Source organism: Rhinatrema bivittatum, chromosome 4 (genome assembly GCF_901001135.1).
Source record: "Rhinatrema bivittatum chromosome 4, aRhiBiv1.1, whole genome shotgun sequence".
Taxonomy (NCBI): domain Eukaryota; kingdom Metazoa; phylum Chordata; class Amphibia; order Gymnophiona; family Rhinatrematidae; genus Rhinatrema; species Rhinatrema bivittatum.
Window position 1 is genome coordinate 218,987,728 of NC_042618.1, and position 23,636 is coordinate 219,011,363.

Sequence of the window (23,636 nt, forward strand, 5' to 3'; positions counted from 1 at the left end):
GGGCTCGATCTTTCTCCAATTTAAAGGTAAAATTTAAAGGTAAAATTTCCTCTTCTAAAGAGTACTGTGTTCCCAATAGGGAAAGCACAATCCACATCTGCTAGGAGAAGGAGAGATACTGAATGGATGAGGTTGCTGCAGGGGTATATATAGGGTGATGTCAACTTTGAAACCTGACTAAATCTCCATCTGCTAGCAGGAGAGCACATAACCCATTTGGTCCTGAGTCCATCTGGCTACACGTTAGGAAAGAAGAAATTCTGAAGAAAAGGCTGCAGGATCAGCACAATCCTCCCCCAGGAGATCCTCATCCTCCCCTTATAGAGTTTCCTGTGCTCCCCGGTCCTCCACGGGGCTCCAGCCAGCCAGGGACAGTGATGGAGGGAGATCCCCCTCCCCCCAAGGCTTCAGAAGCAGCCGTGAGTGAAGACAAAATGGCTGCTGTTTCCGAGCTAACCAGGAAGGGGCCCGCTGCTGCACCCAAATCACTTGTGCTGCCTCCCCAATCCTTTTGCCGCTGTTCTCATGCCCCCCAGAGAGGCAGAGGGAACAAATGCCAGCAGGAGACAGCCACGCGCATGCGTCGCCACACGTGGCATAACTCCTGTCTGCTCGACCGTGTGTGCAGGCAGCCGCCCAAAGGACTCCAGAAAAATGCTGTGAAAGCCGATGTACCAATTTCCCCGGGTCAACAGACACTTACAAGCAAAAAAAAAAACAAAAAACCCCAAAAGTAACTCTTAAAAAAAAAACCAAAAAACTTTAAAGTCACTTCCCTTGAAGCTGAAGAGGTGCATAAGGCTCTGCAAGTCTTCTTGGGGAAAGGGAATTGGCCCCACCAGTTGTCTATCCCCAGCAGCAAAAGGACCGAGCTATATAAGGATCCCTAACCCCCTGCTCATTCACCTGACCACCAGGAGGGACGGTCCCACCAGGACCTGCTAACCTCCTGGGAGGAAATTCTCTCTCTTTTTTTTTTTTTTTTAATTTTCTTTTAAACCAATTTTAAGACTGCAGGTTTTGCACCTCTACCATCTGCTGGAGATAGAGTAATACCAAGGGACTGCAAGTGGCTCACTAGATTATGTGGCAGTGTCTGCAACATTTTCTCTGTCTCCATCTGCTGAAAGGGAGGCAAAACCCAGGAGTATGAACTGATCTGGGTACGTACAGGGAATTAAATTTCTCCTGCTGCAGCAGATCCAAGAGGTACAATCTGGAGAGGATACTAATGCCCTTGAAATTAGCCTCAGGAGCCTTCCACTACACATCAATCAGGTCTTGAACCACCTGGTGACGTGGGAAAAACAGAGAATTTCCTAAGGCTGATCGCAATAAGATCTTCCTTTACATTTTTTGTCCCCCTATTTTTCTCCTTTTATTAAAGTCCACGTTTTTAAAGTTAAAAGCTAGAGCAGTAATGTTTTCTTAATTTCCTCCTCCCAGTTAAGTCAAGTTTGATCATGTTATGATCACAGTTGGCAAGCATTCCCACCACAGTTGCCTCTTGCACCAAATCCTGTGTTCCACTAAGAATTGGATCTAGAATAGCTCCCCCTGTCATCTGTTCCTGTACCACTTAGTCATTTATTTCATCTAAAACTTCACCTCCCTAGCAGGTCCTGATGTGAAATTTACCAAGTAATTGGTGTAATTAAAATCTATTACTGTGCTGGCAAATTTGTTAGCTTCCCTAATTTCGGTTAGTTACACGATGTTAGGTTCTATGTTAGGAGCTACCACCCAGGAAAAAGATCTAGGCATCATGGTGGATAATACTTTGAAATCGTCGGCTCGGTGTGCTGCAGCAGTCAAGGGGGCAAACAGAATGTTGGGAGTTGTTGGGAGGGGAATGGTTAATGGAACGGAAAATGTCATGATGCCTCTGTATCGCACCGTGGTGAGACCACACCTTGAATACTGTGTACAGTTCTGGTCGCTGCATCTCAAAAAAGATATAGTTGCGATGGAGAAGGTAGAGAAGGGCAACCAAAATGATAAAGTGGATGGAACAGCTCCCCTATGAGGAAAGGCTGAAGAGGTTAGGGCTGTTCAGCTTGGAGAAAAGTCAGCTGAGGGGGGATATGATAGAGGTCTTTAAGATCATGAGAGGTCTTGAACGAGTAGATGTGAATCAGTTATTTATACTTTCAGATAATAGAAGGACTAGGGGGCACTCCATGAAGTTAGCAAGTAGCACATTTAAGACTAATCGGAGAAAATTCTTTTTCACTCAATGCACAATTAAGCTCTGGAATTTGTTGCCAGAGGATGTGGTTAGTGCAGTTAGTGTAGCTGGGTTCAAAAAAGGTTTGGATAAGTTCTTGGAGGAGAAGTCCATTAACTGCTATTAATCAAGTTTACTTAGGGAATGGCCACTGCTATTAATTGCATCAGTAGCATGGGATCTTCTTAGTGTTTGGGTAATTGCCAGGTTCTTGAGGCCTGGTTTGGCCTCTGTTGGAAACAGGATGCTGGGCTTGATGGTCCCTTGGTCTGACCCAGCATGGCAATTTCTTATGTTCTTATGGAGCCTCCTCCAAGGACTGGGTGTCAGCGGTAAGCAAAAACTGGACAGCTGCTTTATATAGGGATCCCTCTGCCATGGTAAACTTCTTCCCCCAGAGCTGCTCCTTAGCTTTGGAGCACTCCTGGCAGTACTACAATCCACACCATCTGCACCGTCCTTAAACTGCAGGCCACAGAGAACGTGGGCTTCTTCCTGTGCTCAGAGAATGATGCCATCTAAAGCAGTTCCCTGCTGCGGTACCCAGCCAACGCAATCCCAATCCAGCAAAAAAATTCTCCCCGACTCACCCATTCGTGCAACAGAGCTTCTCCCTTCAAAATCCAGCCACATAATGCTATGCAGCAAGGCCTGCCAAAACATTACTGCTTCCGATGGACTTCTCTGTTTCTTTTTTTGTTTTTTATACTTTATCACTGGCACAAGCAAGCAAAAAGAAAAAGATCTTAAAGATATAGGCTCCCGTTTGAAGTGCGGTAGAAAATCAGCAACAGAGAGTGGAAGGGAGGAGGAAGTAAGGAAGGAAAAAGTAGACCCCAATTCTCCTGGAAGCCCCCTGGTCTTGACCAAGTGCCCTGAGGGACAGAACTAATGCTTTCACCTCAGGCACCTGGACCCTGCTCAACTGAGGGAGGGAGAGCTCATCTTTCACCTCAAAAAAATACCCCCCCAGGAGTATTAGAAGCAGACGGTCGGTATAGAAAAATGTTAAATAAATAAAATAAATAAAAGACTCTGAAGTAGTTCCCTTTCCAGTCTACCAGGTCGCAGTCCAAAGCACAAGATGCTCGTCTACCATCTGCTGGAGACAGAGAATACTGGCAGGCTGCTGTCAGCACAGATGCATATAAGGAGTGACATCAGCGAGGCTGTTGATCTCTGTCTCCATATGCTGGTCGACATGCAAAACCCATTTGTCTGGACTGGACTGATCTGAGTGGATGAAGAGGAAAATCAGATCAGCTGGGTGGTATTGAGAACTAGATTGCAACTAGATGACTTCCAGCTCTATGGGTTGGGTTTTGTTTTTTTTTCCCCCCCACTGTTTCTTACCTTCTCTCTCTGCTGCAGAATATGTGATACAGTGGCTGTCATGCAGAGTATTATCCGCAAAATCTCTGGTAGGTACTGAACAATCAGGTGACCTAGGTTTTTCAACACAACCTCAAAACTATTGAACAGGCTGTGCTGACGTCCAAGAGGAAGAACTTTAGACAAATCCAGTCCTTCAAGTGCCCGCAGAACTGCAGACTGGCAGTCTCCTACAAAATTAAAAAAGGAAAAAAAAACTTACAGAAAGAAAACGACTTTCCTGTATTAGTTCAGAACCTTCAACCAAGAAAGCATCATAAGATCTTTAGTCCTAAGAGTCTCCCTCCCATTATGAACCAGAGACAAAAACAATTTTTCAGTAAATGAGTCACCTCAGTTTCATTTTAAAAGTAGAATTTGAGTTAAAAATTATAGGTTTTTAGTTCCACCACCCAGAACTTAGAACTTGAGTATATGCCCTGTTTTACACAAAACCTCAACAATGATAACAGAACAAACAGGGAAGTTCATTTTACTTTAAATGCTAAATCTTGAAGAGGTAGGACCTGGGAGATTCAAGAGTTATTGGAGAAATTACTTACCTGATAATTTTGTTTTCCTTAGTGTAGACAGATGGACTCAGGACCAATGGGTTATGCTCCTCTGCCAGCAGATGGAGATAGAGTCAGGCTGCAAAGCTGACGTCACTGTACATATACCCCTAAAGTGACCTCAGCTCTCCAGTATTCTCTTCAAAAGCTACTGTAGACATACTAGTGAAAGGACTTGATTAAAAATAAAGTTAAAAATATGATTAAAAATGGATAACTGTAACTTTCTCAAGCAACCATAAATGCTGAACTTCAGTAAGAATACAGGTACCTTAATCTAGGGACTGGATGACCACTTACCCGTGATCCTTTGGAATCGAGGCCCACTCCATGGGAGGACCCGTGGCACAGTTCTTGGGCAGCCGAGGGCAAGATGCTGAGTCCATCTGTCTACACTAAGGAAAACAAAATTATCAGGTAAGTAATTTCTCTATTTCCTAGTGTGTAGCAAGATGGACTCAGGACCAACGGGATGTACAAAAGCTACTCCCAGTCAGAGTGGGAGGCTGCCTGCGATTCAGGCAATACTACCTGTGCAAAGGCTGCATCCTCTCAGGACTGTGTGTCCAAGACAGTAAAACCTGGAAGTGGTGTGTAAGGAGGACCACGTCAACGCTCAGCAGATGTCGACAGGAGACAGCAGTCTAACTTCTCCCCATGAGACCGCCTGAACCCTAGTGGAATGGGCTCTAATCTGAGAAGCTAATGGCTATCCAGCCTCCACATTGGCTCCTGTGACCACCTCCTTAATCCAGCGAGCTATGGAAGCCCACGAAGCTGATTTGCAATGCTTCCTTCCACCTTGAAGGACAAACAGGCGGTCCATCTTTCAGACCGGTTCTGAGACATCCAGATACCGCATTAAAAGTCTCTTGATGTCCAAATGATGGAGGAGATGATATTCCTCCATGTCCTTGATTTTATCTAGGGCTGGCAACGAAATGAACTGATTCAAATTAAATTCTGATACTACCTTGGGCAAGAAGGATGGAACAGTATGTAGCTGTACCGCCCCTGGAGTCATCCGGAGGAACAGTTCCCAGCATGACAATGCCTGCAGTTCAGAGATGCAACGTGCCAAGCATATAGCCACCAGGAACACCGTTTTCAAGGTCAATAATCACAAGGAAGACTGCGCAGCGGTCAAAAAAGGACCTGCCAAAAAATCCAGTACTAAATTAAGATTCCACAAGGGAACCAGCAACCGTAAAAGAGGTTGAAGGTGCTTCACTCCCTTCAGAAAATGGTTAAGTCAGGATGACTCTGAAGTAGTTCCCTTTTCAGTCTACCAGGTGGCAATCCACAGAAAGGCCCCATTCACCTCACCCCTGAAACAGGAGAGAGCCGCTACCTGTACCTTCAAGGAATTAAGGGCCAAACCTTTATTCAAGCTGTCCTGCAAAAATTACAGAATAAGAGGGATTTTAATCATCTGTGAGAGGACACCACATTCTTCGCACCAGGCCTCAAATACTTTCCAGATCCGTACATACACTAGGGATGTGGAGAATTTTCAAGGGCAGAGTAAAGTGACAATTATCACTGCAGAATATCCCCACTTCATCAGGCAAACCCTCTCAAGGGTCAGACTCATAAGACAGAATTGAGTCGGATCCTTGAGAACGACCGGTCCCTGATGCAACAGGTCCCTATACAGTGGGAGGCACAGAGGATTCTCCACCAGCAGTCTTCTGGCCAGATCTGGATGAGAGCGTCGATTCCCAGGGTTCCTGGATCTCTTCTGCGACTGAAGAATCGAGGGACCTTTGTATTGTGAGATGCGGCCATCAGGCCCCAACAATCTATTCTCAGTTGAAATGTCTTGGTCGACAGCCCCCATTCTCCTGGGTCTAGACTCTCCCTGCTTAGAAAGTCTGCTTTGACGTTGTCTTTTCCTGCGATGTGGGAAGCTGAGATCATCTGTTGATGTACTTCCACCCACTCCATACGGAGGTCTATCTCCTGTAACAACTGCTGAATCTTATTCCTCCATGGCAATTGAAGTAGGCTACCATGGTTGTGTTGTCTAACATCACGCGGACCACTTGACCCTGGAGTCTGTGGCTGAATTGTAAACACACCAATCTGACTGTTTGGGCTTCCAGGGGATTGATGTTCCAGAGGTCCTCTTCTTCCGGCCAATGTCCCTAGGCCGTCAGTTCCTGACAGTGAGCTCCCCAGCCTGGAAGTCCTGCATCTGTGGTGAGAACCAGCCAGTTCGGAGAGGACAGGGACACGCCCCTGCTCAGATGAACTTCCTGCAACCACCAATGGAGGCGAGAACTGAATTCCATCAGGAAGAGGAGCCAAACCGCATAGTCTTGGGACTGTGGGTTCCAATGTGATAGAGAGCATTGAAGTGGACGCATGTGCATCCTCGCCCATGGCACTACTTCCAGGTTGCAACCATTAAACCGAGGACTTGGAGATAGCTCCAAACCATCGGGCGTACCTTATTCACCAACTGATGCACCTGGTACATCAACCTATATCCATGTGGTCGGAAGAAAAACCTTGCCCCCACCTGATGTCAAACCGGACTCCCAGATACTCCACGGACTGGGAAGATTTGAAGCTGCTCTTAGCCAGGTATACTACCCAACCGAGTTCCCGTAGCAAGGAGATCACCTTGTTGGTTGCCAGGATGCTCTCTTCCACAGACTTGGCCCACATCAGCCAATCGTCCAAGTATGAGTGCACCAGGATCCCATCTTTCCTCACCATAATCATGGAAAATGTTCTGAGGGCGGAGGCTAAGCCAAAGGGTAGTGCCTGAAACTGATAATGTCGGTCCAGTACCGCAAAACGTAGGAAACGTTAGCGTTCTTGTCAGATTGGAATATGTAGGTAGGCCTCGGAGAGATCCAGAGAGGTTAGGAACTCTCCTGAATATACGGCCATTACCACGGAGCATAAGGTCTCCATGCAAAAATGAGTCATTCGCAGGTGACGGTTGACACTCTTGAGGTTCAGGATATGACGAAAGGAACCTTCCTTCTTAGGTACGACAAAATACATGGAATAACACCCCATATTTTCTTGGGGCATAGGTACTTCTTCCTGAGAAGCCTTATTTCCACTGCCTGCTTCTTGTGCTAGGAGTGGCAAGAAGATATCATTAATACATCCCGAGGAGTGTTGTGGAACTGCAATGCATATCCTTCTCATATGACTTCCAGTATCCATTTGTCCAAAGTGATCTTGACCCACCATTGGTAAAAGAGAGACAGACGACCCCCTATCTCCTTGTCCCGAAGGTGGGTCGGTAAAATTTCACGGGGGGAGGGTTGGGATGAGCCTGAACTCGAACCTGCCCCCCTCTTGGGCTACTGGGTACGAAAGAACTGAGACCTCCCAAAGGGTCGAGACCTCTGAAAATGCTGGGAACCCCTGGAATGACCCCTCATAGGTGAGGGGCGCTGCAGATGCTTCCTCTATCTTCTGGTAACTGGGGAACTGGCATTCGCCCCATTTACTGGCCAGCTTTTCCAACTCGCTCCTGAATAGGAGTGATCCTTTAAAGGGCATCTTTGTAAGATTTGCTTTGAGGTTGCATCAGCTGACCAATTCCATAGCCATAGCTGTCATCTGGCTGCCACCACTAAGGCCAATCCTCTGGCTGAAGTACGGACTAAGTCAGAGCCTATATGTCTGCTAAAAAGCAAGCAGCAGGTTCCATAACTGCTCTAGAATTCACCCGAGTCATCCACCTCCTGAGAGAGAAGTAGACATGAATGAGCCACCAGAGCGCAACAAGAAGCAATCTGTAAGGTCAATGCTTCTGCGTCAAAGACTTATTTAAGGATAGACTCAATCCATCTATCATGTGCATCTTTTAAGGCCACTCCTCCCTCTGCTGGGTTCACTTAGAGATGGCACAGACCAGTGCATCCACTTTAGGGAAACACCAACAATCTCTTATCGCCGGGTCCAGAGGGTATAGAGCTTCCAATGCTCAGCCCCCTTTAAAACTTGCTTCTAGGGCATCCCATTCCAGATCAATTAACTCCTGGATGGCACCCATTACTGGAAAATAGCAAGAAGCTTTCTGCAGGGAGATCAGAATGGGATTCTTCTTTGTTTCAGTCATATAATCCGGCCCAGGAACTCCCAGCGTCTTCAGGGTCTGGGAAACCAGAGCTGGCAATTTGTCTCTGTGAAAGAACTGTAACATGGTCCGATAAGGTTCCAGCCCAAGGGGAATTTCCCCATCTTCCAAGGAAACTGGGTCCTCCTCTTCGTCCGTGCCATCTGGGTCCCTACCAGGGATACCCTTGGTAAGGCGAGGCATGCCTCGGGGTCTGCCAGTAGGAATGAGAGGGAGGGGTCACTGGCTGAGGTTCTGTCTGGATAGGGGAAAGATGAGGCAGCAGTCTGCACCTGTACGAAGGCTTATAGCCCATGGAAAAATTCCACCCAAGAGAAGGCAACCAGATCCATGCCTAGTTCAGGAGGTACTGGGGTGGGGCTCAGCTGAATTTTCCTCTCCCACGGATGACCTAGTCAAGGGTGTACTCAGGTCCGGCATACAGCCAGTTAAGGCTGTGACCAACCCATCATCTGAAAGGGAGAAGCTTGTCTTAGCAAAGTCCGAGGAGGCCAACTCTCCTTGGGCTTCCTCACAGTGCTGACATAAGTTGGAGTCCAGGTCAGGCTGTGAAGCCCTAATATGACAAGCAATGCAGAGAGCAAAGCGCTTAGGTTTTTTGGTTGCCGGTGCCATTGGCGACTGTGGCTGTGTGTTCAATCAGCTCACGCTTAAAAGTTTATGCACACAATTTACAAGTATCTAGGTGTGGCGAGGCGCACGCACAGTCCAAGTACACAACCTTCCTATATCGCTCACTTTCGAAGTTGCACATGCAGGGATTCACCCGTTATGCATACAGCACGTGCGCAGAGCCGATGTACTGTGTGCACTGACGTCCTATGAAGGGCAATACGGCATGCACAGGATACATGCGCAAGATGGAGCCGACGTGGCCTACCAAACGGCGGGTCGACCAAGTCTACAGTGGAGCCTAGCCCACTGGGGGTGCTCAACCTGCTCGGTAGCACAATTCCCCTTACCCCAGTGGGAGCGGGAACGACATCGGTACGGCGCGCCGAACATGGGAACCTCTAATCGTCTCTGAATCAAAAGTAAATCTTTTTTTTTTTCTTTTTTACTTACCTGGGCTCAGCGCTTACTGGCTGAATACAGACTGTCTCCGGCTGCAGGAGAAGGGCTTTGGCCATCTCCGCCGCGCTCTGATTCTTGCACCCACTACCTTTCAGCTGCATAAGCAGCAAAGTCCACGCCGGGAACCGGCTACCGGACCAAGGCACACCTCTGAGGAATCTCGAAAATCACCTCAGGAATTCTCAACTGGGGGAGGGAACTTTAGATATCACTGCAAGAGAGCGGGGCTCAATTTTCTCCAAAATGTGCAATCATCCCCGTAGGGGAGAGGTACATCTACCATCTGCTGGAGATAGAGAATACTGGAGAGCTGAGGTCACCACAGGGGTATATGTACTGTGACACCAGCTTTGCACCCTGACTGTCTCCATCTGCTGGCAGGGGAGCATAACCCATTGGTCCTGAGACCATCTGGCTACATGCTAGGAAAACATTATTTCAAATCATTTTCTAGAGCATGCATCAACATTTTTTGTAATGTACATCCTGTCATGTGTAATTGAACAAAATGAAGGTCATGGAGAAGTCATATTGTAATGTAAAGTGTGTACATATAACCAAAGTAATGTTTTGTTTTGTTTTTTAAACTGTTCAAATTTTAATAAATACTAAGGATTATCAACTTTTATTTAACACATCAAAAATGATATGGTTATTAATATGTATAAAGCGCCATAAATGTACACAGTCTTGAACATGTATAGGGAATGAAAAAAGTATCCAGCACTGCCTCTTTCCCTTTGACTCCATGTCCAATGATCTTTGTGAGGTAATCAGATCAAGATAAAAGCTGCCTTCAGAACGACTACTGCCAAAAAAAAATCAGGGAGGCTGACGGGATTGTACCAGAATGCTTCACCAATCTGTAGAGAGATCTAATCAAGGTGGGCTTTGAAGAGCATACCGTTGCTGAAGTGCCTGACAGGTTCATACAGCAGATCTAAGAACATTTGGAGCTCCTCTGGAAGGGATCCGGCAAGGAATCGCAAAACGATCGACATGCGGCTTCCTGCTGCCGACTTGCCTTTCGTTTTGCTGCCGGTTTTACTTCTCATTCTTCCATACAGAATCCTTTAAAAAAAAGAAAGATGCCTAAGAAACCAATTCATACACAGCTATTTTTAATTATATTGGAACTTTTGAACAGTTGCATATACAGTAAAGTTAGGGAATCCGGTTTTAAGCAAAGAAAAATTTCTGAATGAGAATGAAGTTATAACCTGCATATGAACAAACTGAGGTCCATATTCAGCTGCTTTGTGGCTCGGGTAGTAAGCCAGGTAAATTTACCCACTAACTCAGCCCATATTTATTTTATTTATTTATTTATTTAGAGTTTTTCTATACCGGCATTCATGATTAGAAATCACATCATGCTGGTTTACAGATAACAGGGGGGTGCGAAACAAAAAAACGGAACATTAACAAGTGCAGAGAGGTCATAAGGTTACATTACAACAAGGTCGATCTAACTGGGGAAAGAATTAAAGCATGGCAATATATTCAAAGGCGTGGCCACACCGCTGAATATATCCAGCTATCTTAAAGTTAGCTGGATAAGTTACTCCTGGGGAAAAATTCTGCACTAATGTGGAGCACAGAATTTGCGCAGAATTTCCATTTTCTGCACAGAAAAGGAAAATTGGTCCAAACTGCTGGGTTTTGCTTCCCTTCCAGCAGATGGAGACAGAGAAAGTTTTGCTGACACTGCCATATAACCTAGTATGTCACCTGCAGTCTCTCAGTATTGACCTGTACCCAAGCAAAGATAGCAAAAACACTAGTATTAGTGTGGTAGTAATGGGAGATTTCAATTATCCCAATATTGACTGGGTAAATGTATCATCAGGACATGCTAGAGAGATAAAGTTCCTGGATGGAATAAATGTCAGTTTTATGGAGCAATTGGTTCAGGAAATGATGAGAGAGGGAACAATTTTAGATCTAAATCTCAGTGGAGCACAGGATTTGGTGAGAGGCAACGGTGGTGGGCCTGCCTGGCAATAGTGATAATTTTATTTATTTATTTAGCAGGTTTTCTAGACCATCGTTTAGTAAAAACTTTCACAACAGTTTACAATTTAAGAAAATAAATACATCTTTAAATATAAAATTGTTAAAGGTATACATAGTAATACGATAAAACAAATTTTTAAGAAAGTAGATAAATCAATAAAATAGATAAGAACAGCATAAAGAATAAGATTAGTAAAAGATCACTCAGCTATACTGTAAACTCTTTTAAACAACCAGGTTTTCAGATTCTGTTTAAAATTTTTAAAATCTGACTGCATTCTTAGCTCAGGAGGCATTTAATTTCAACGTTTTGGGCCTGCTAATGAAATTGCTCTCTCTCGCACTGATGTTAGTCTGGCCGTATTAACAGACGGTAGAGTTAGCAGACTCTTGTTTGCTGATCTCAGGTTTCTTTGTGGTGAGCTATCATGGCCCTCCCTTGCGATCTGCTGACAAATAATTAGCTTTGAATCAGACCCAAATGAATAAAAACACAGTGATCATTTGATCGGAACAGGAACAGACAAAACAGTTTAAGATTGCAAAGCCTCATCTAAGCAGAAAAAGTTGTCCATACCGCATGATGACAGGAACAAGATCGGGTCTATGGGGCACTTTCACTATTGCATTCTCCTCTGAAATACTGAAATGGACAATCTCTTCTTTAAAATTCTTGTCTTCCAGTAACCTTTGCAAGTTCTCTCTGTAAGGAGCAAAATAATAAACCAAGATCCAGTGAGCTTTGGACAATAAATATTACATTTACCTGTTTAATTTAAGTAAAACTGCAGCAAAAAGTTTGCATTCAAAACAGGTAGCCTGGGCTTGTTGTCTGGTCTCAAACTGCCGAAAAGCTGGTTGAGAAAGGATTTAGCGATTTGTTAAAATCCACCTTCAGTTGCCATGCACTCCTTGGTGTGTGCTCAGCACCAACTCATTCAACGGGCCGGGCTTGGTCAGAAAGCAGTGCCGGTAAGTTAACACAGCCAGCTGGAAACCCAGTGCCTCATGTGAAAGCTGTGCATATGCAAAGGACCAGGTCACTGGTCCATGACAGGGCAGGGGGCATGGGGAAAGCAGATATGGAGAGGAGAGAGTGAAAAAAAAATGGAAAGCAGGGAGGGAAGGAGAGAAAGACAGGAAAGGAAAGGGAGAGAGACACAGGAAGAGGCGGACAGAGTGACTCAGAATAAAAGGAATGAGCAGCAAGGACGTTGAAAACATATGGGAGACTGCTCAAATACCAACAGGAGAGAATAAAACTAAGTGCGTAACAGTAAAAGAAATGTAATATATTTTCAGAAACCTGCATAAGAGGCTCATTTCTCAACATTTTTTAAATAACCTGTAGTTGTTCGTTGATTCATTTCTAACAAATTCTATTTCATATGTAAAAGGACATTAAAATATTTGTTTTACCAGAACAGTAAGGTACAGACATTTATTTTGTGAAAGGTCACAAATTAAAAGGAAATACCAAGCAACAAACCAATTATGGCACAACAGTTTAAAACCACAAAACAACCCAAAAGTCTCTCAGTAGACCAGTGGTTCTCAACCGGTGTGTCGCCACACTTCCCGGTCCCCTGCTGACCCAGCAGCTCCCCTTACCCGAGCAAGTCAGGTCCTACACCCGGGTGGAATTGCGGCAGGAGAGCTGGAGTCAGCGGCACCGGCATGTTTTCTTCTTCCCGCCCACCCCCCCCCCTCACCGCGGCCCGGAAGAGGAAGTGGTGAGCAGCAGGTGCATGTGCGGGAAGAAGAGACCATGATAGTGTGCTCGGCATCGGCCCGAAGAAAAGAAGGGAGGTGCAGCCTGAAGAATAAGCAGCGTGGCTCAGAGAAAAACAAAGAACGTCGTGTACCCCCGTGGCCGATGGAACTCCTTGCTCCGCGAGGGCTGAAAGTGAAGGAGATGGCTGCTGCCTTTAGGGTTAGAAGTGGAGGAGGCTGCTGCTGCCGCTAGTTCGGGGGAGGGAGGGACAGTGAGTGAATAAGCGTGTGCGTATGTGTGTGTGTGTGTGTGTGTGTGTGTGTGTGATAGCATGTATGTGAATGATTGAGAGCCTGTATATGGAAAAGAGAGTATGTGTGTGATTGAGAGCCTGTGTGTAAATAAGAGAAAGAGAGAGCATGTTTGTAAGCATATGAATGAGAGTCTGTGTGTGAGAGAAAAGGACAGCATGTATGTGTGTGATTGATTGAAAGCCTGTGTGTGTAAACCTGAAAAGATAAGACAGCATGTGTGTAAATGTGTAATTAAGAGCCTATATAAGTGAGAGAGAAAAAGCATGTGTATATGTGAGTGACTGAGAGCCAATGTGAGAGAGAGAGTGAGGAGAAAGTTGCAAGCAAACCATCCCTCCTCCTACTAATTCAAAACAATCTCAGGGCACCTGGATATCAAACGTTCCCAGGTATGCAGAGCAAAACATTTTTTGTATCCTTATTTTTCATTACTGGGTCTTTGTGTCTGCTATTTTAAAATATTTTATTGGTATCTAGAAATTTTTTATATGAGTTTTTAATTATTGGATATTCCATTCACCCGCTGTTTTGAAATAATCTGTTCTTTTTGTTAGTATGGTTTTACTGCTATTGATTTTATATTTCTTGATTTGTTTTATAAGGATGGGTGATGTTTCTTTTTTTCTTTTCTTGCACTGCATACACAGACTCTGGCTTGTTGCGGTTTCCAATTCAGTTTTTGTCTGCATGCTTCTAGTTATGCGTTTTGGTCTATTCTTTGTTTGGTGAGGGTCAGCACATATGATTCAGGTGAGGTTCTCTGCTGGTGTATAGTTTCTGTGTAGGGCTCTATAGCAGCCTGACTTGGTTCTTTTCCTAATAGGAGATGTATTGGTGTCTTAAGGCCTGGTGTAATATTTTCAGTGTTGCCTTTTCTTCGGTAAGGTAGTTACTGTTTAAGTGCTGGAAATTGGTGCTGTTTTGGTGTGGGACGTTTACCGTTTATGCAATTTCTGTTCAGATACAATATATATATTTTCCTTGTGTCATTCTTAACAATAAAAATAATACTGGACCTTTATTTTTTATTTCCGCCGTAAATTGTAATGAGCAGTGTGTCACACATGTGAACGTGGTCTGTCAGATGTGTCACGATGGGAAAAAGGTTGAGAACCACTGCAGTAGACAATATTTTATATCAATTATTCCTCAGAATACACTGGTGTGTGGGCTTTAGTTTTGTTGATTTTTACAACAGTTTAAAAGCCATGCTAACGAACACTCTGGCTTACTTGTAAGGCTGTAGATGTGGATGTCTGTAGCTCATTATGCAATCCAGGGCGATTCTTTGCACGTGCAAGTCCTGATGGCAAAGCAGCTAGAGAAAACATTTTAAGAAAGAAAAAACAAAGTTGGGAATGCACCGTGAACCACTTGCAGTTACCCTAACTCCAAAACACTGCAGCAGAAATTTAACACCACACTCTTTTGTTAAAAACAGGCCCTAGACTTTCAGAGCTGTTACAGAAGGATGCTGTTTCTAAACCCAGCAATATTCAAACCTGCCACAAGTTGATGAAGAGGGTGCCTTTCCCCACAGTAAGGGTGAAGAACTGCCAGCGTAAAATGCCTGGGCCCTGTCAAATCAACCAAGAGCAGAGAGATTATGGCTGGAGGGGAAAGGGTCTGTCCTGGGACTCGGTGCTATGTCCAGACCGCCAACTGTCAGTCTCTTCAAACGCATCCAATTCAGAAGTCAATTAAAAGGAAGAAGGAGGAGAAATCAGGGGCTCCACCAGTCAATTCTACCAGTTTTGTTAGAAGGCATGGCTTTTATTTTCCTGAAATGGTCTTACTGAGATGGATTAGAAACTTCCCACAAAGTGGATCTCCTAGACAAAACTGCATTGGCCCCAAAAGTAATTAATATATAGTAGAGATGTGAATCGGAACCGGAATCGGTTTTGATTACGGTTCCGATTCACATCGTGGTTTTTTTTTGTTCGGCCCGATCGCGGTTTTGTTTATCGGCTGCGCCCGAGCCAATAAACAAAAAACCCACCCCGACCATTTAAAACTAATCCCTTAGCTTCCCCCACCCTCCCGACCCCCCCAAAAACTATTTTTAAAGATGGCGCCGGCCATCCAGTGCTCCCTCCATGTGACAGGGGCCGGCCAATGGCACGGATACCCTGTCACATGGTAAGGGCAAAGGGCCATCAGCGCCATTTTGATTAGTGGCAGCCGGCGGCCCGAGAGCGGGAGATCGCTCCTGGGACTCCCACTGGACCACCAGGTACCTGTAAAACGTTTTGGGGGGGGGGGGGGGTCGGGAGAGTGGGGGAAGCTAAGGGATTAGTTTTAAAGGGTCGGGGTGGGTTTAGGGGTTATTTTTGTGTGCCGTTTTTCCTACCCTCCCCCAAAACGATAAGAGAACCCCCACGAACAATATCGTGGGGTTTTCCTATAGTTTTGGGGGAGCCCCCGATTTCTGACAATTTTGAAAATATCGGACGATATTTTCAATCGTCCGAAGCCCGATTCACATCCCTAATATATAACACCTCTCAGGACAATCAAATGTGAACAGCTTCAGCCCATTTGTTATAAAAGCCCTGCAGGTGAAGAGAACATCTAACCCATTCCAAGAAGACAAAAGCAGATCTAGTTTGACTTCTCCAGTTAACACTCTCCTTCACCTTTAGCAGCACTACAGGGTCAAAAACATTAAGGATAAAACAGCCAATGAGTATAATTATTTATTAAACTTCATTTACTACTTGCAGTCCATTCAGAAACCAAGCAATGCATCGGGGTAGGAAAAAAAACTTCCACATACCCTGTACCTCCTAAGCAGGCTAACTACAGATACCTCTTTATAAACACACCTCTATTTCCCCTAGAATTCTACCGGATCATCACCTTCCACCAAACATCCTTTGCTCTGCATTTTCAATTTAAGTTTTTCTCTCCTTGAGGTGCTGAGTAACAGAGGGGCAAACCAGATTTCAGCTCTAAGAGGTATTTCACACTAGCATGATGGAGCATATTAGGTGCATTCCTCTGTTAAAACCAGAAAACTACTGTAAAAAGTTGTCATCACAATGTAAGCATGAACATTTACACAAAAAATGAATGTAAAAATCATCTTTGGAATTCCAGTAGATTTATAGCTGCTTTCAGAGTTGAAAGAAGACCATTAAGTGTGCCAGTTACCTGATTGTAAACCTCATGCAGCTTTGGTTCCAAATACAGTGCCCGAGGGTTTAAAAACTTGGAGAAAACTCTCACATGGGCGATCAGCTGCCTTCAAGATAGAAACAGACAATTAACTCTCTTTAGGTATGGAGGATGAATGTTTCCACATTTCAACGTTATCAACAGGAAAGCTACAGCATATTGTAACTCGGTACAACTAATTCAGTTATTTTAAAACAAAGCCAGCTGGGAAAAAAAATGCCAGCAACCTGGAGATTGTTTCAGCATCACCTTGTATAGGTAACTACTCTAGCAGTAAGCCGGGGAAGCCCAGAGGCATCTTGGGACATGCCAAAAGTAAAGGCGAGGCATGCCGTGAAGCGAAACACTCAAAAATATATACTGCACTTGTAAAAATGCGAGAAAAAACCTTTAACTTCATTTACAAATGATTAGGCAGAGACAGCCATAGACGTCTGAGCAGCAAGCCAGGCTTACCACTCTGTTTACCATACCCGCCATACGCAAGTGCACTTTTGCACATTTAGGTCATTCTCAAAGAATCAACAGAGTCAGAATTTACTCATTTTAAACCCACAGATTCACAGGAAATTAAGCAGGGGGGAGAAACCTATTTCCACTGTCTTGGGTTACAGTTTTGGTGCTGACCGACACATTCAGTCAAGTTAAATATGCTGTGAGCAAATAAACCGCCACGTGTCGCCTGTCGTGGTGTCCCTGGACCTCAGCTGTTTCCAGACGTTGCTGGATTTCTCCAAAGGAGGATCCTCCCTGCAAGAGAGCTGCGGTAGCCACCTCTCAGAAACCACAAGCAAACAGCTGGCTCAATGCACAGGTTACAGAGAACAAGCACATGAAACGGGGCAAGTTGCCACAATGCTCAAGCCACCAGCTAACAGAGTAATGTAGTAGATAAAGAACGAAAGACCCCATCTAGTCTACCCAGTCATAAAAGACCACTATGGCAAGGATACATCCCAGCTGCCAGACATCACTGGCACCATTACAAAAATAGTTAAAAATCAGGCTTTAAATGCTCATGTCTCCCAGCTGTCTGCTAATTCTCTTAATGGCTCAATATTCCATGATAGCATACAGGTCGATACAGTAAAGTGTGCTCCGGAGCGCACTGTCAGCCTGCTCTGGACGCGTGTTTTCCCTTACCCCTTATTCAGTAAGGGAAGGAAAACACGCGGCCCACCCGCGGCACCTAATAGCGCCCTCAACATGCAAATGCATGTTGATGGCCCTATTAGGTATGCGCGCGGGATCCAGTAAGTAAAATGTGCAGCCAAGCTGCACATTTTACTCTAAGAAATTAGCGCCGACCCAAAGGTCGGCGCTAATTTCTTCCGGCGCCAGGAAAGTGCACAGAAAAGCAGTAAAAACTGCTTTTCTGTGCACCCTCCGACTTAATATCATAGCGATATTAAGTCGGAGGTCCCCAAAAGTAAAAAAAAAGTAAAAAAAATAAAATAAAAAATTTGAATTCGGCCCGCGGCTGTCGGGCCGAAAACCGGACGCTCAATTTTGCCGGCGTCCGGTTTCCGAGCCCGTGGCTGTCAGCGGGCTCGAGAACAGACGCCGGCAAAATTGAGCGTCGGCTGTCAAACCCGCTGACAGCCGCCGCTCCTGACAAAAAGGAGGCGCTAGGGACGCGCTAGTGTCCCTAGCGCCTCCTTTTCCCCGTTTGCACCGCGTCGCCTCATTTAAATACTGGATCGCTCACACCGACGAAGGGCCGGTGCGTGCGCCGGGAGAGCGGGCGTTCGTCCGCTCTCCCGCGGTTTTACAGTATCGATCCGATAGTAAGCAGCCAAGAATCCTCAAAATAAAGGCAAAACATGCAGTTGTAGACCCCATGCCAGAAAATTCAGTGGGGAAAATTAAAAAAAAATAATATTCTAAGAGCACTAACTACCGGTACATTATACATCATGATTAAGGCAGAAGCCTCTTACCTCTATAAAAGGGTGTCAAGCATAAAGTCACGATGTTACAATTAACTGTTAGGGGATGATTTTTTTTTTTTTAATCATTTTATTTCTATTTTCCATAATCACTAATAAACTAATACAGACGTGGGAGAGACTTCTGTTAGAAATGCTAATTTTTGCTGCTCTCGCTTGAAGAAGATCAGCAAGAGACCTGGCCTGTGAGAGTAAGGGTCTCCAGAAGCTCCAACCATAGGAGGGGGTAGAGGAAGACGATAGCAAAAGCTCCACATGCCAGTATTAGAGTTAGACAGATGCTAAGCATTTGTAATCCAAAAAGGTGGCGCCACAACTGGTTATGGGTAAAACAGGGTTTGTTTGGGGTTTTTGGTTTTTTTTTTTTTTGAAGGGGGTGAGACATAAATCACACATTAATTTTACTTATCCAATAAAATCAGGGGAAAATAAAGTACCCAATTGGATTTAGGACTTTTCATTTTTACTCATATTTGTTAGGCTTTCTAAAGCCTGTGACCTCCCACCAACTGAGAGAACCCCCTCCTCTCCCCCTTTCCAAGCCCCCTGGAAATCTCTGGGCAAAGCTTCACTTTTAGGAAATGGCAGTTGCAATGGTGGAAAAGCTGGCCTATTCCCAGACCGACACTATTCGCAACAATGTGACCTTTTCTAATAATGTCATCAACTGGATTATCGACGTGATCAGAAGATTTAACTGCAAGTTATTTGAACTAATTAAGGTCACCAAGTGAAGAGGAAAGTGTTTTTGATGGAACTATGTAATAGCTTTCCAGTAAATCTTGGACACATTAAGATAACTCTACCAGCAAATTCAGTTCTTCGAGGACATTTTGCTAGAGTAAAGGTAAAATCTTGCTACTACAAGAGTTCTGTAATTATTACCAGTTCATGTAACTACAAAAACCAGGGCTTGGTAACAGGACCAAACAAACACAAGGTTTTGAAATTTTGAAATTTCAAAATATCAATACTCCCTTTATGGAAGGTACAGTTAGGGTCTATCCAGACCTTTCCAGGGCCACCCAACAGCGGAGGAAGATGTTTATAACAATGCGCCCTGAGGTTTTGGCCAAAGGGGCAAATTTCCTGTTACGGTTTCCATGCAAATGTGTTATAAAGCTTGCTGGCAATACATATTTTTTTTTACGACCAATCAACAGACAGTTCCTGGAAGGGCAGACATAAGCCATGAATAAAGGGGGCATATAGTAAGAGGAGGCCTGTACAGCAGCAAATTTAAGTGGTATAAATTTCCTTTGTTCTCCTTTGATTTTCCTCTTGTTTCTCCTCCCCTTTTTTCCAATGAAACGCAGATAAAATTGGATTTCACATATATGTATTAGTAAATACATGTGGATGTATGTAAAATAACTAAGATTTGAGTTTATGTATTTCCTGACAAGGTTGTCTTGTTATATTATTTGAAAATTAATAAAATGTAAATTAAAAAAAACAAAAACACAAGGTTGTCAATAGATAGAGCAGCGTTGCTTACCTGTAAAAGGTGTTCTCCTAGGACAGCAGGATGTTAGTTCTCATACATGGGTGACATCATCAGATGGAGCCCGGCACGGAAAACTTTGACTGGCACATTGAGCATGCCCAGCATGCCACTATCAACGTGGGAGTCCCCCTTCAGTCTCATCACATAGAATTACGAAAAAATAAAACAACAAACGCAGGAGAAACCCAACTCTGCAAGGTAGCAGGCGGGTTTTGTGAGGACTAACATTCTGCCGTCCTAGGAGAAAGGAAAATTAGTTTCTTACCTGATAATTTTCGTTCCTGTAGTACCAAGGATCAGTCCAGGACACCTGGGTTGTGACTCCGCACCAGTAGGTGGAGACAGAGCAAAACTTGTCGGTGTGAGTCATATATGACCCTGTGCCAGTCACAGCCCCCTCAGTCTTACGTAATGTCAAAGTAGCAACTCAACCAAGCAACAAAACTGGCTAGAAAATTCACTTCCAAACCAAAACCTACCACCAGAACTCCTAGTGGAACCGGACTCCCCAACCGGGAGAGCTAAACAAGCGATCAGAATAACTAAGAAAACTATGAGCGGACTCTCCGTTACTTCAGCGAAGCCCTGTGGGCGGGATCCTGGACTGATCCTTGGTACTACAGGAATGAAAATTATCAGGTAAGAAACTAATTTTCCTTTCCCTGTACGTACCCGGATCAGTCCAGGACACCTGGGATGTACCAGAGCTAAGTTACCAAGGGTGGGAAGCAGAGAGTCCTGCTCGGAGCACCCTCTCTCCAAATCCCCCGGAATCTGTAGCCCGGACATCTAGCCGGTAATGCCTGATAAAGTATGCAATGATTTCCAGGTAGCCGCCCTGCAAATCTCTTGAGGCGACACCTGAGAAGCTTCCGCCCAAGACGCAGCCTGAGAACGAGTCGAGTGAGCCCGAAGACCCACCGGAAGCGGCTTTCTCCGCACCAAATACGCCGAGCCAATGGCCTCCTTGAGCCAACGGGCGATCGTCGTGCGGGACACAGCGGCCCCTGTCTTTGGACTCGAGAACAAAATGAACAGATGGTCTGTTACCCGGAACGGATTAGTAACCTCCAAGTAACGAAGAAGGGACCTCCGCACGTCCAGCTTCCGCAGTTCCCTTAACTGGGGATCAGGGGACTCCCCGACCGCAAACGCAGGTAACCCCACTGACTGATTTACGTGAAAAACGACACCACTTTAGGTAGAAAGGAAGGTACCGACCACAAGGATACTCCTGAATCGGAAATACGCAAGAACGGTTCCCTACAGGGCAGGGCCTGCAACGCCGAAACACGCCGTGCCGAGGCAATCGCCACCAAAAATGCCGTCCTCAACGTAAGGTCCTTAGTAGTAGCACGCTTCAAGGGCTCAAACGGGGCCGAGCCTAAGACGGAGAGAACCCAGATAAGGTTCCAAGACGGACAGGGGGGACGCAATGGAGGACGGAGATGTTTAGCCCCCCGAAGGAAACGGGAGATATCTGAATGAAGGGCCAAGGATGGTTCCCCGGACCTTACCCCGCAAACAACCAAGCGCCGCCACCTGGACCCGTAGAGAACTGCACGCCAAGCCTTTGGCCAGACCGGCTTGAAGAAACGTTAGAATATTTGAAACCGAAGCGGAAGTGGGATCCACCCCCCGCTTCACGCACCAATCCTCCAAAAACCGCCCAGACACGGACATAAGCCAGGGATGTAAAAACCGCCCAGACACGGACATAAGCCAGGGACGTAGACTGCTTTCTGGACCTCAGCAACGTGGCTATCACCGCATCTGAGTAACCTTATCTCTTCAGGCAATTCCTCTCAAAAGCCATGCCGCGAGACAGAAGTGATCCGCATCCTCCAAAACAGACGGGGCCCTGACGTAGGAGCCCCGCGAACCCCTGGAGACGAAGGGGAGTCGCCACCGACAACTGGATGAGATCTGCGAACCACGGACGACGTGGCCACTCCTGTGCCACCATGATCACATTGAACGGGTGCAATCCTATGCGCCGAAGAATCTTGCCTATCATCGGCCACGGGGGAAACACGGACAGCAGCACATCCGTCGGCCAAGGAAGCACCAGCGCGTCGACGCCTTCTGCTCCCCGTTCTCGACGCCGACTGTAAAATCGCGGAGCCTTCGCGTTGTGCCACGTGGCCATCAGATCCATGTGGGGCACCCCCCACGTTCTGCAGATGAGCAGAAACGCTTCGTCCGCCAATTCCCACTCTCCGGGATCGAGGTGGTGACGGCTGAGAAAATCCGCCTGGACATTGTCGACCCCGGCAATGTGGGAGGCTGCGATGTACATCAAGAGCTGCGCCTCTACAGCCACCTGTGGACTCCTCGTCCCTCCTTGATGATTGATGTAGGCCACTGTGGTTGCGTTGTCCGATAATACTCGGACCGCCTTTCCCCGTACTAACGGTAAGAAGGCTTGTAGAGCCAGACGGACCGCTCTGGTCTCTAGTCGGTTGATAGACCACTGGGCTTGAGACGCTGACCATAGCCCCTGGACCGACCTCCCTAGGCAAACTGCTCCCCAACCGGAGATACTGGCATCTGTGGTCACCACCGTCCAATCGGGTACCCGCAGGGACACTCCACCGGACAGATGCTTGGAATCGAGCCACCAGTACAGGCTGGATCTCGCTTGGCCCTCGAGTGGAAGAGGCAGGAAAAACTCCTCCGAGACCGGCTTCCATCGGGATAGTAAGGACGACTGCAACGGCCGCAGATGAGCGAACGCCCAGGGAACCAGGGCGAGTGTTGAAGCCATCGAACCCAGGACCGTCAGATAATCGCAGACCCGAGGACTGTGAAGAGACAGCAACCGCCTCACCTGAGACTGTAGCTTGCACCTGCGTTCCTGGGACAGGAACACTTTGCCCTGTGTCGTGTCGAATACAGCTCCGAGGTATTCTAGGGTCTGGGTCGGTACCAGTTGACTCTTGCCGAAATTGATTACCCAGCCTAGAGACTGCCAGATCTGTAGGACCCGGGCCACCGCCCGTCGACACTGACCCTCGGACTTTGCACGAATCAGCCTGTCGTCCAGGTAAGGATGAACCAGGAAACTTGCCGGCGTAGCAGCGCCGCCACCACCACCATCACTTTCGTGAATGTGCGGGGAGCTGTCGCGAGACCAAACGGCAGCGCCCGGAATCGATAGTGACGCCCCAGCATGCAGAACCTCAGGAATTTCTGGAACTCTGGCCGAATTCCCACGTGAAGGTACGCTTCCGTGAGATCTAGGGAAGCCAAGAATTTGCCCGGCCGCACCGAAGCAATCACCGAACGAATCGTCTCCATCTTGAAGTGAGGAACGCGCAGGCATCTGTTCACGCCTTTGAGGTCCAGGATCGGTCTTGACGTGCCGTCTTTCTTTGGAACGATGAAGTGAATGGAGTAACGGCCTTCGCCGTGCTGATGGATCGGGACCGGAACAATAGCTCCTAAGCTTTCCAAGCACCGGATGGTGCCTAGCAGTGCCGCCTTCTTCTCCGGAGCCTTGCAAGGAGAGATGAGGAACTTGTCCGCTGGGATTCGAACAAAAAGTAACGCGTAGCCGTGTCTTATCACGTCGAGGACCCACTGGTCCGACGTAACGCTGGCC

At 46.2% G+C, this 23,636-nt stretch overlaps 1 protein-coding gene across 1 annotated transcript in view; it reads right to left on the reverse strand.

Moving 5' to 3' along the window:
* Positions 1–23,636, reverse strand: part of UTP20 (UTP20 small subunit processome component) — a 399,297-nt gene that overhangs the window by 227,017 nt on the left and 148,644 nt on the right. Inside the window, exons 23-27 of the mRNA XM_029599719.1 lie at positions 16,553–16,643; positions 14,629–14,714; positions 11,946–12,071; positions 10,257–10,423; positions 3,581–3,789 (exon numbers count right to left, since the gene is read on the reverse strand). Coding sequence (XP_029455579.1) covers positions 3,581–3,789; positions 10,257–10,423; positions 11,946–12,071; positions 14,629–14,714; positions 16,553–16,643 — 679 coding nt within the window. The remainder of the gene's footprint in view (positions 1–3,580; positions 3,790–10,256; positions 10,424–11,945; positions 12,072–14,628; positions 14,715–16,552; positions 16,644–23,636) is intronic.